This window comes from Rhinatrema bivittatum, chromosome 12 (assembly GCF_901001135.1).
Source record: "Rhinatrema bivittatum chromosome 12, aRhiBiv1.1, whole genome shotgun sequence".
Classification (NCBI taxonomy): Eukaryota; Metazoa; Chordata; class Amphibia; order Gymnophiona; family Rhinatrematidae; genus Rhinatrema; species Rhinatrema bivittatum.
The window spans coordinates 49370762-49383721 of NC_042626.1; the positions used below are offsets into that span (position 1 = coordinate 49370762).

At 47.8% G+C, this 12960-nt stretch overlaps 1 protein-coding gene across 7 annotated transcripts in view; it reads left to right on the top strand.

Annotated features, from left to right (window-relative positions):
* The window catches only part of STRADA (STE20 related adaptor alpha), an 88626-nt gene that overhangs the window by 20202 nt on the left and 55464 nt on the right, over positions 1-12960 (top strand). For 4 of the 7 annotated variants that reach the window (XM_029572173.1, XM_029572174.1, XM_029572175.1 and 1 more), the window contains 2 exons: positions 4131-4188; positions 6436-6464. In XM_029572173.1, coding sequence (XP_029428033.1) covers positions 4131-4188; positions 6436-6464 — 87 coding nt within the window. The remainder of the gene's footprint in view (positions 1-4130; positions 4189-6435; positions 6465-12960) is intronic. The other 3 variants (XM_029572181.1, XM_029572176.1, XM_029572178.1) reach the window with 1 other exon arrangement.

Genomic DNA, 12960 nt, shown 5'->3' on the forward strand with positions numbered 1-12960 from the left:
TACTTAAATACTTAGTAAACAATGCATGAATTATGCACATTTTCTGAGGTCTCTCTTCACTTGTTCAAAATGGGATTGTACTTTTGGATGTCTTGAGGTATTGATGTCTCATCTCCTTGGGCCTCTGTTCATGCCATATTCATACTTTAGATGTATCCATGGAAGGGGATTCCTATTGTAGCTCAGATTGTAAATTCTTGGGAATCATGGAATTCCCCTTCTCCCAAGGACAAGCAGGATGGTAGTCCTCACACAATGGTGACATCATCAGATGGAGCCCGGCAGGGGAGACTTCTGTAAAAGCTTCCAGAACTTTGATTTGGCATAAGCATGCCCTATATCTCGCATCCATATGGGGTCCCTCTTCAGTCTGCTTTTTTTCCGTGGAGCTGTTGCATTGCGGTTTGAGTGAACTCTTGACCTTTTTGCTCTAAAACTCTTGGAAAACTTTTTCCCCTGATTTATTTTTTCTTTTCCTTTGGGTTTTCGCATTCCATCGATGCCGGGTCTCTCTCTGTCCCATCTATAACCTCCTCAGCTAGGTTTCTCGACGTTTCAGGTAAGTTTCTTTTCGCATTCCCCTGTGGAGTTAGTGCCTTGGTGCCCGCCCCCATTGTTGTTTTTGCATCCCTCTTTTGCATTTGTCATAGCAACAACTGGTTTTCAACGATGCTTAGGGGCCATGTTGATCACGGATCCCCATGATATATGTGTCCTCTGCCTGAGGGCAACACAAGACATCTGGGGTTGCCGCAAGTGAGCCCAAATGACCCCGAAGGGACGTCTTGCTCGACTTGACAAGATGAAGAAACTCTTCAGGTCGGGGAAGTCCGAACCATCAACTTTGGTATCGGCGGCATCAACACCGATGGACCTTGGAGCTGCACCGATGGATACCATTCCATCGACATTGGCAGGACCATCTGTTCCGTCGATGCTGCCGGTGTATAGGGGCACCGGAGACCAGCCACACTCTGTCTCCTGCAGGTCGAGGAGGTCGGTTTCCTCATCTTCAATCTCTGCACTGGGGAAAGACCGAGCTGACTACAGAGAGAAGCCGAGGAAGCATAAGCACGGTCGCCTTCGATGCACGATGCTGGGCATAGGGATGCGCCGGCTCATGCCATGATGCCATCGAAGCGACCTTGTGGCGAGAAGTGCCCATCCTCCATTGATGCCGGGGTCCGCGATGGTCTCCACTAGTCCTGGTGCCAGTTACTGATGCACCTCGGGGATTTAAGGAAAATCTGGCCACCCCTCCTTCCTCCCAATTGGTGCTGGCTTCGGTAACTTTCGAGGAGAAGCTGGAGCGGTGCGTCCAGCTGATGGTGGAGCGGGCAATGCAGGCCATCCGTCCCGTGGCACTGACAGCACAGACTCCGGTCCTGCCTGCTTTGGACCCGCTGCTGGAACGGCTCAATGTGCTCATTGGTGTGTTACCGACCTGGCTGGCATTGATGCCCATTTGGGCACCAATGCTTCCTCCGACTGCAGTGGTTGTTGCCAGTTCCAAGGAGGAGGAAGCTCTACCTGGGCCGGCAGAGATACCGCAGCCTGCTGCCCCCGTTCAGCTTTGCAGGGGCCTGCCCCGGTTGTGCCGGTGACTGCACCTCTGGGCGAAGGCCAAGCACCCAGAGCCCCACCTGTAGATTACAGTGAGGATGAGGGGTCCCTATGATCCCTGGGGGGGATGATACTTTGGAGTCCTCTGAGGGCTCGGAGGATTTCCCCTGTCTCCTCCAAAAGAGCGAAGGATGTCCCCACTGGAGGACTTATCCTTTACAGGTTTTGTGCGGGTAATAGCGGAAGCCATTTTGTTTGTTATTGACAGAGGAAGATGCCAGGCACAAGATGCTGGAGATACTCCAGTTTGTGGAGCCTCCTAAGGAAATCATGGCAGTCCCAATGCACGATATCCTTAAGGAGCTGCTGTTGAAGATATGTAAACACCCCCTCACAACCGGTAGGTGGTTGGGGTCTACCTCGTCCAGAAGGCTACCAGATTCAATAAGTGTCAGCTGCCCCACCAATCGGAGATCGTCTATTCTGCCCTCGAGGGCCAAGCACTCTCTGACCCATTCTTTGCTACCCCCAGGGAAGGATAACAGGGCGTTAGATGCTCTTGGGAGAACACTGTTCCAGGCCGCCATGCTTATTGCCCGCATTGCCTCCTACCAGCTCTACATGAGCCAATACTTGCGAGACCTCTGAAAGCAGGTGCAGGAGATAGCAGCAGCAGGACTCCCTGTAGTGCATAAGGGATTGGAGTGGGGAAAACAAGAGGTTCATGCGACCTATGATGTTTTCGAAACTGCAGCAAGGGTCTCTGGAGCGGGAATCGGCGCCCGCAGAATGGCATGGCTGCAGGCCTCTGATCTCCTTCCAGAAGTTCAGGATCGTCTCGCTAAGGTGCTGTGTACTGGGGAGAATCTCTTTGGAGATAAGTAAGGGACACGATGGCCCAGTTGTGGGTCTGAAGGAAGACAACAAAAGGGATGCCACAAAGAAGCCTTTTTCAATTCTTTATTGGAGGAGACGTAAAAAACTGCCCGACTCTGGCAGAGTTTCGCCACATAAAGTGGCTGCCTCAGGGGCTCAATAAGCATCAGACGTGCTTAAATTGCTATCGATTCTGTTCATCAACGGTACAATGTACATTTGGCAGCGCACAGCACGGATCGCCTCCTCTCTCATCGATTAATAAGAAGAGACCTAGAAGGTCATATTTTTGGTGGCGGTCACTTCAGCATGCAGGGTCAGTGAGCTCCCGACTAACGTCGGGAGCTCACTGACCCTGCATGCTGAAGTGTATCCACTGTATCCACTTTATACTAAATTTTATCATGACAGGGTGGTCTTGCGCATGCACCCTAAATTCCTGCCTAAGGTGGTGACGAACTTTCGTCTTAACCAGTCTATCGTCCTGCTAACTTTCTTTCCCAGGCCCTACTTTCAACAAGCCAAAAGAGCCCTGCACAATTTGGACTGCAAGCAAGCCTTGTTCTTCTACCTGGAGCAGATAGAAGCCCATGGACAGTCCACCCAACTTTTTATTTCTTTTGATAGCAATAGGTTGGGACTTGCTGTTGCGAACAGACACTGTCTGATTGGCTAGCAAATTGCATTTCCTTCTGTTATGCTCAGGTGGGACTGCATCTTGAGGGTCTTGTCAAGGCTCATTCTGTCAGAGCCATGGCAATGTCGGTGGCCCACTTGAAAGCAGTTCCCGCGGAGGAGATCTGCAAGGCTGTGGCATGGAGTTCTCTCCACACATTCCTATCTCACCTTTGGATAGGGATGGCCGATGTGACAGTAGGTTCGGCCAGTCTGTCCTTAGGAATCTCTTTGAGGTGTAGAGCCCAAGTCTCCCTGCCTAAGGTCCATTGTTTGTGTTCAGGCTGTTTCCCCCCCCCCCCCCCCCTCTTTTACCAACAGCACTGGTGTTTTTGTGCGTGTTGGCACCTGGTTGGTGTTTGTTGGTCCCCTTTTGTGTTGGGGAGCAGCCTGTAACTAGGGATTCACCCATGCATGAGGACTACCATTTTGCTTTTCCTTGGAGGAAGCAGAGTTGCTTACCTGTAACAGGTGTTCTCTGAGGACAGCAGGATGTTATTCCTCAAGAAACCCGCCCACCACCCTGCGGAGATGTGTTTCTCCTTTTTGTTGTTTTAAAGCTAATTCTATGTTATAAGACCGAAGAGGGACCCCATGTTGTATGGGGCATTCTGGGCATGCTCAACATGCAAAGTCAAAATTCTGGAAACTTTGACAGAAGTTTTCTGTGCTGGGCTCCATCTGATGATGACACCCTTGTGTGAGGACTAACATCCTTCTATCCTCTGAGAACACCTGTTACAGGTAAGCAACTTTGCTATCAGCTGGGAATCATGGAATTCTCCATCAGCCAGTGAATTTATCCTAGTGGCATTGCGTCCCACTGACTATGTTCTTTGGAAAAAGACAAACCGGCTAATTGAATTGCTGAGCTGCGGAAACAGTAACAGCCTGCCCCTTCATTTCTGTGGTATTGACATTGCTCGTCGCCGCAGCATGATCGGCACTGCACAAAATCAGTGGAATAATATCTGTAGGAGATTTGTAACCAGTTTCCATTGGGCTTCTCTTTACAGCGGTGGGTCTCCGACAAATTTGTTGTTGAGGGCTTAAGAGATTTGGAACTGTTTGGAGGTAAGTGGTGATCTTTCTTCTCTAGCCTCTCGAGAATATATCAGGGTCAAGTGCTCAGCTTAAGCAAGAAGAGAGTTCTAGCTGAAACAAATGCTAAAGTCCCTCTGGCGATTAAAGGGATTGTATAGAAATGACGGCATTTAAAATTAAAGCAATAAACAAAACTTTTATGCTGGCTGTATGCTACACTCAGCTCACCAGTTCTCTCTCTTTTCACACTGAGTTACTGCGTAGAGAAAATAGCTTCTGAAGCCCAGAATAGTTCTGTAGCTGTTGCCAAACATCTAATGGCAATGGACATTTAATTGTCTTATGGACTGTGACATTGCTTATGGCAGGACTGACCTTAGGAGGGTTCAGGGCTTGGGGTGAATCAACTGCTGCATTGACTTGGGCAGTTGCCCCTATTTGCCAGCCCTACTCCCCAGGGCTGCCCTGGCTCATGGAGAGAATATACATGGCTCATTTTCTCTGTAGTTATAGATTATATACACAGTAAATATAACCAATAAACTAAGCATGTGTGAGTTGAAAGGGATGAGAATTCCCTATGAATGGTTTAATGAATAGCTGTAAAAGTCCTAAAATGTATCTTGGTAGGTGTTTAAAAAGCCTTCAATAGGTATTCTGCCAGCTTTCTTCATAACATCTCATTTGGCATTAGCACTGTAGTAGAATAGTGTTTTTATAGAAACAGAGAAAACTGCGGCCAGCCCAGGGGCTTGGTAGCAGGGCTGCACCCAGCCATATGGAGGAACCTGGGTTTAGATTCCCAGCTTAGGTCTTCCTGAGCCGGCCGGGGGTGGGGGGTGGTGGAAGAGAGTTAGTCATCGCACATTGGTGACACCTAGAGGCTGGATTTGGGACCTATGAATGCATGGCCTCCAGCCAAGAATGGTTACTGCAGTGACTGGAGTAAAGTAAGTTGGAATATAAAAAAGAAAAAAAATTCCCCAGATAGTTGCAAATGAAGGCTTCTGGTGCCAGATCCCAGCCCAGCTAGTCTGTTCAATTTTATTCCTGGTGTAATGCCATGCACCTCAGTTGATCTTTTATCTTTTATCTTTGGTTTTCCCTTCACTTCTTCACAACTAGGACTCCTTTGTGCTTCTCCCATACTTTTAATGTTTTGTCTCTACCACCCTTTCTTGTGAAGGGGAAATGAGTCAGTGTCACCGTTTCTGCTCCGAGAGCATTTTAGCAGTTTTCATAGGGCTAACACTGAAATAGCAAATTTATAGCAGTTTACTGTGCAGATGTGTTTGCATGCTTTACACCATGTGGCTGGATCCAATAAACAGATTAATATTATTGTCTGAGGAAAATTTCCTCCCAGCACACTGGAGCCATTTCTCTGTCGTGCATTGCTCGTGCTCATGCACCATCCGACATATTATGAGATCATGTTATACCAGTGTTAATTCTTACATTGGTTGTCAGTAGCTCAGATTATTAAATTTTAAGATATGTCTTAGTTTTCAAAGCATTCAATGGAGAAGATCCTTCCTGTTTAACAAATTTATTTATCTTTATACCAGCCTTCCTGTTGACTTCCATCATCAGATTTGACACAGTTAGTACCATCATTTAACAAAACTAGACTTGCTGTAACAAGAGCTTGCGCATTTTCCCTGTATTGTGGAACAATTTACCTAATTAATTGCTTCTTATTTCAGGTGTAAAAAAAAAACTTTCCACAAGCATTTGAAAACTCACTTATTTTCTGAAGCATTTATGAATGTAAATTCATGATTCTCAGTTTAAAATACAGATTTAATGTTTGATGTATTTGACAATGTTTGTATCATTAATTGCTTAGTACAAAATTTTGGATTAAGCAGTCTACGAGTATCTTAAATAAATAAATTGCCCTGCGACAGCCACAGATTTAAAATCCCACCCTTTGTATAGCATTCTGGGGGCATTGAAATTGAGCCGGGGTGCTTTAATGCACATGAAGTTTGCTCATCGCAGGGCACTGTTCATTTTCCATCAGTAAATTGTTTTCCAGCAGCTGTTCTTTTGGAATATCACTGTACTATGGAGAACAAACTGGCCAGATAATCTTTAGAGTTGAGCCCATAAACAGTTGAGACATGTCATGCGGGGAAGACTAGTGTCCATGTGCTCTAGGCAGTAACTGGTTTGAATGTTGACTGCATCAATTTTTGGTTAGAAGTGGGTATGTTTGTTTGTTTTTTGAAAGAATTAAAAACAAGTGGCCAACATTGAATTTCTTTACTCCAGAGCAGCCTCAGGGTGACACTCAAAGAAAAGTAAGTGCCCTCTTTGCAGGCTGTGGTAATGTGGCTCATTGCATGGAGGCTACTATTCTAAACTTCTGGCCTGTGTCAGTGATCATTGCTAGGTGGCTTTCCATGTGTGAGATGGGCTTCTCCTGGGAATGCAGAGTTTTGGTGTGGTTTTAGAATGTTGCTGATGACAATTCTGGCTTCAATTTAACCTTTTATATATATATTTTGGAGGATTTTTATTCTGCCAGTCCTAATAAAACTTTGCTCTTGGCAGACAAATTTTAACATAGAATACAAACTTGCAGTACACAGGAAGTTTGGATGACTATAAGGACCCAGCATTAAATGCTACTTTTGAGAAAATAATTTGCCTTTTTGAAGAATTTACCTCCACTCACCTCCCTGCCCCAGTGAGTACATGAATTGGGTCTAATCATAATTTTACTGAAAACTACCGATCTTCAAAGGATAGCAGTTCTGAAAGGCATTTGTCTATTCATGGAAACTGGGATAATGTTAACAGCGATTAATTGTTTTACACTATTTTTGGATTTAATACCATCTTGTTTACATTTTAATGATAGAGGCACTTGGCCAAGGATTTCTATTCTCATTCAGGTCAGCAGAAAACACTTAGGGCAAAAGGCCCTCTTTGGAGGGTCAAGTTATGTGGGTTAATTTAGCACATAATTTTATAAAATCAAAAAGTGTGCACATAAACCTCAACTCTGCTCTCCCCCCCCCACCCCCTCCCAAGAATGCCTCTTCCCAGGTGCAAAACCAGGTTGTGCGTGTATGGCCATTCTCTGTACGTACCCAGATCAGTCCAGATTCCTGAGTTTTGCATCCCTGCCAGCAGATGGAGACAGAGAAAATTTTACTGACACTGCTACAGAACCTAGATGTACCTCCTACAGTTCCTCAGTATTTCTCTGTCTCCAGCTGATGGAGACAGAGAAACGGTGGTGTAAAACTTGCAGTCTGGAGAAGAGAGAAAAAAAAAAGATTTCAATAAAAGAAGATTTCTGGATCCCCCCAGGGGATTGTGAGATTCTGGTGGGGCTATCCTCCCTGGTGTGAGGTGGATGAGCAGTGGGTTGGTGACCCTTCTGTTTAGTTCACTCCTAATTCCATAGGTCTGGTGGCCCAGATCCCTCATCCTCCCCGAGGTAGCCTTGGATTCCGCTGGCAGCTCTGCACTTCAGCACAGAGAAGCAGGGAAGTACCCCTTTTATTTTAGCCTGGGCTGAGTCTGAACTTTATGATTAAAGTTTTTGTTAACAAGAAAAGAAAAGAAAGATAGGAGCGACAAAGCTCTGTGTGATGGGGGGTCAGCGATTGAAGCAGAGGCGGGGCTTAACTTTCCCCTTGTGAGTGTGGTGGAGTGGTAGTTTCCCCGAAGCATGGCCCAGGAAGCTAAGTGGTAATGGCGTATGGCAAGCCTTGTTGCGCTTGTGGAACATCGCGTTCGTGGCTTAACAGGGTGGGTCTGTGTTCAGGCTGTATATCAGGGAGAGAAGGTTCCTCGGGAGGGCTGGAGGCATCTGCTGCAGCTTCCCAGTCGACACAAGTGTCCAAGTCTTTCATAATCAGCGTGGGAATGTCGGCCATTTTTAATCCTTTCACAGGGCCATTGGCATCAGTGTGGGAGGCAGGAAGATCACCACCACACTTGTCACTGGTGGTCGCTTTCACTAAGGAGGAATGGGGAGACTCTGAATATGGGGATTTCCCATTGAATAGGGACTCGAATGACTCCAGACCTTTTCTGCTGTCTTAGTGTTACTTATGCATGAGGCATATCTGGCTAAGAGAGCAGCAGGGTATCCCTCTAAGTCTCTGTCCTGGACTTCCAGGGTTTTTCCCGGCCACTGAAAACTCCTGTGCATGTGAAAAAGGAAACATTCAGAAGATCATTTGCCGGACCCTGGGTCTTTCCTCTCGGACAGATAGAGCTGTAATTGGCACTGATAGCTCAGAGGATCTGGGGGCGGATATGGGGGATTCCCCGATGCCTGATGCAGCAGATTCGGCCATAGACACAGAATAGGCATGTGCATGCTTTTTCTACACGTGGCTATTTCTTGATGGGAGCATGCATGTGCAGGATCTTGTGTACATACAGCCACAGCCTAAATTGAGCATGTTTTTGTGTGTATAGCCATGACCTGGACATGAGCACATACTTGCGTGGGTGCTTGTGCCCTATGATCGCGACCTAGACTCATGCACATATTTCCGTGTGTCCTTGGAGTTGTCCACGTACGCCCGGATGGCGGTGGTGTGCATGCAGGAGGCTGCCTAGAACAACATTCAGGAGAAATAGGCGTTGAGGATGAGCAAGTCCAAGCCGCCTTGCTGTCTGTGAGATTTGCCGTCTGAGGGGAATCCAGACCTCACTCTTTCTGTGCTTGTGTTAGCACTATCTGTTGCTCAAGGTGAGTAGGCAACTAGAGATTTCGCCAATATTGGGACGTCCCCTTGGCCTATGGTGGCTCCAGAGGGGAGGGGAGTGGTGTGTGAGGTGAGGCAAAGCTCAGTTTTCCTTCCCTTTGTAAGATGGCAGAGGCCTCCCTGAGTGAAGGATCAGGTAGGGCCAGGTTTGGGCCTATGGGCCTCGAGATAGATCCCGCCTCCTTTTCTTGGGGGGGGGGGGGGGGAGGGCGTTGTTCCAGGGCCTGCAGACCTTTCTGCAGGGGCGCCCGATGGAGCTGAAGCAATTACTATGTAGAGGTTGTGTGCTTGGGCCTCCCATTTGTCAGCCTCTGCGGGCAAACACTGCAGGGAGGCAATCCCTGGATGTGGATCCTGTATGTCGGAGGTTTCTGATGGGGAATTGGTTTTCTCACCTCTAGAAGAGGGATAAATTGCATTGGATTGGGAGCTACATTGGACTCTACTCAAAGTTGAGTTGTCAAGTTTGTTGGCTCAGACCCTGAAGAAGCTCGATGGAACTGGGGACAAAGTAACGGATTTGCAATCGAAAGATCCCATATTGGTCACTTTAAGTAAAGCATCCTGTTTCTTTCCCCTCCTGTATCCCAGTCAAAGGTCAGTTGATTTGTGAGTGGAAAGCCCTGGAGGCAAGTTTAAAAAAATAAAAAAGGGGATGCACTTTGGCGAGTTTGTGCCCATTGGACCCAAAAGCAAGGGAATAGTTGAAGATAGTTCTGTTGGTATGCACTGTTATAAAGTGAGCCACCACCCCGGTGGAAGGAGGGGCAGCTCTAAAAGATGATCAGGATAGGAGGGTTGAGGCTTTCCTTAAACAGGCCTTGGAGGCCAGACCAATAAATTCAGAAATTGCTTCTTGCTGCTGCCTGGTGGCTGAGGCTGGTTTGCATCTCTCAGGAGACACAAGAAGTGGGTTCCGATGGCAGTTCGCTATTGGAACCAGGAGCTGAATTATAAAGCCAAGGCAACTTTGACTTGGTGCGGATGGCTGCCAGAGGGGTAGTTCATGATAGCAGCTAGGCATCAATTATGGCTTTGCAATCGGTTGGCAAACTCTATTTTCAAGGCCAGTCTCACAGGATTGTCTTTTATTTGGGAGTGAATTGGATTAGAGGGCAAATACCTGGGCCAAATTTAAGGTTACTCAGTTGCTGGTGGACAGGAAGATGGCATTGCATCTTTTTGGTGTGAAGAGCCACTCCAGGATTTCCTGGCGGTGTCATCATTACAGCGGAGCATCTGATCGTCTTGTCCCGCTGTAAGATGTCAGTCCTTTCGGCCTAAGAAGCCTTGCAAAGATGGGGGCTCTGGTGCCGCAACATTCCCATCTTTGCACTGAAGGTGTGCGGGCTTATCTTCTGGATCAGGAGATATGCAGGTGTCTATCTCACTTTTATCAAAGAGGGTCCAGATTTCAAAGGATCAGTAGGTTCTGGAGGTGGGAAGACGGGCCAGGCTCTGGAATTTTTCCAAATTCCTCTCGACGCATTTAAGGTTTCTCCATGCAACTCTCTATATAAAAGAGTGGCAGTGGAGACTGCATTAAGGAGGTAGTTGGATTTCAAGGCCATATTCCTGTTCCTAAATCCTATGAAAATACAGTGCTATTTCATATTTTTTGTTGTTCCTAAAGAGGAAGAGAGGTCCTTTCGGCCTATCCTGAATCTGAAATGGGTCAATCATCTTTTTGATGTGGCTCATTTCGGAATGGAAATTTTACATTCTGTAATAGTGCTAGTTCAAGCAGGGGAATTGTTCATATCTCTCATCCTAGTGGAGGCTTGTCTACATATTCCTATTCACCTGGAACATCAATGTTTCCTGGGACATTTTTAATTTCAGGCCCTGCCCTTCAGGCTGGCTACTGCATCTAGGACCACCTTCAAGTTCATGTAGTGGCATCCCTGCACAAGGCAGGCATTCTGGTCCATCCATCTCTGGTAGACTAGTTTATGCTAGTCTAAAGTGCAGAAGAAAGTCACTGGGTGTCTGACAAGGTTGTTTTCTTGTTTTAGGAACTGGGTGGTGAACTTATCTAAGAGCAGTCTACAGCCTTCTCAGGCGCTAGAGTATCTTGGCGTGACTTTCGATATAGAGCAGGGCAAGGTCTTTCTCTTTGTGAGGATTTTTGTACCACTAGTTCCCAGGTCGGAGTTGTCTCCGGATGGCTTGCACTTGTCCAGAAGGGGATGTCTTCAGGACTATGCTCTGTCTGAGCCCTGCGGCTCTGAGATCCTGACAAGTCTTTATTCTGGCAAAATCTCTTAGGGGTAGATTTTCAGACGAGCGCGAACAGCCTACTTTTGTTTGCGCTCCAGGCGCAAACAAAAGTACGCTGGATTTTAGTAGATACGCGCGTAGTCGCGCGTATCGGCTAAAATCCTGGATCGGCGTGCGCAAGGCTATCGATTTCGTATAGCCTGCGCGCGCCGAGCCGCGCTGCCTACCCCCGTTCCCTCCTAGGCCGCTCCGAAATCGGAGCGGCCTAGAAGGGAACTTTCCTTTGCCCTCCCCTCACCTTCCCCTACCTAACCCACCCGCCCGGCCCTGTCTAAACCCCCATCCTACCTTTGTCGGGGGATTTACGCCTCCCAGAGGGAGGCGTAAATCCCCGCGCGCCAGCGGGCCTCCTGCGCGCCGGGCCGCGACCTGGGGGCGGGTACGGAGGGCGCGGCCACGCCCCCGGGCCGTAGCCACGCCCCCCGTACCCGCCCCCAAAACGCCGCGCGCTCCGGCCCCGCCCCCGACACGCCTCCCGACACGCCCACTCCGAAAACCCCGGGACTTACGCGAGTCCCGGGGTTCTGCGCGCGCCGGTGAGCCTATGTAAAATAGGCTCACCGGCGAGCAGGGCTCTGAAAATCCGCCCCTTATTGTCCTGACAGTGAGCACAAGTGGGAAAAGTTCTCCTGCTTTTTGGTTTGTCCTCTGGCAGCTGAGACAGGGGGATAGTCTGAGAAAGTTATTACACTAAGGGCATTGTAGGCCAGGTGACATTCCGTGTCCTTAGTGTATGTGAGAATTTGGAGGGTCTTCGGGTCCTGCTGTAGTGTTCACAGTGTGCAGCCTATTCAGGCTATGGTGTTGCACATTTTGACTTTTCTACAGGATGGTTTGGTCAAGAGTCTGACTTCTAACTTTCTGAGAGTGCAGATAGCAGCCTGGGCTATCTTTGGGGTACAGTGCGGGGATATCCTTAGTCCGTGCATCAGGGTGTGTTGTATTTGCTTGCTCCAGTGCGAAAGATCTGTCCCTCTTGGAACCTTAATCTGGTGCGTAGACAATTGTGTGAGGCTTGGTTTGAACTACTGAGAAGGGCAACCTTAAAGGACTTAAATCTTGAGGAGTTTTGGGGTTTTTTCGGTGGCTATTTGTTCAGCCAGGAGGATTTTGGAGCTCCAGGCATTATGTCTAGATCCATTTCTGCAGATTTCAGAGTTGGGGGTGACACTGAGCATAGTGCCCTCTTTTCTGCCAAAGGTGATTTCGATGTTCACTCTTAATGAGATTGTGGCTTTGCCAGCCTTTCCAGATTTGGATTGCTCTGCGCCTCATGCAAGAGAACTGAGGCTCTTTCAACGTGAGGCATACATTGGAGCAATATCTGAATGTTGCTATTGAGTTTCGTAGATCAGTTCACCTCTTTGTTCTATGGAATGGTCCAAAGAAGGTGTGTTAGCCTTCTAAGGCTATGCGTTGGCTTATGGCGATTGGTTCAACGTATATACCTAAAGGTTGTCCGGTGCCTGAGGATAGGAGGGCTCACTCGACTCGTTCTAGGTGACCTCTTGGGCCGAGGCTCAGCAGGTATTTCCACAGGGGATTTGCAGGGTGGCTACTTGGGAGTCGCTGTACAATTTCGCCAGATGCTATTGCTTGGATGTCGGAATTCCGGCTCCAGTGGGCTTTGGTGACTGTTCTGTAAGTGGGACTCTCTGGGTCCCACCAGTTTAGGGATGCTTAGGTACATCCCAGGAGTCTGGACTGATCTGGATACACAAAAGGAAAGGAAAATTGGTTCTTACTACAGAAATTAAAATTATCAGGTATCACATATCAGTCC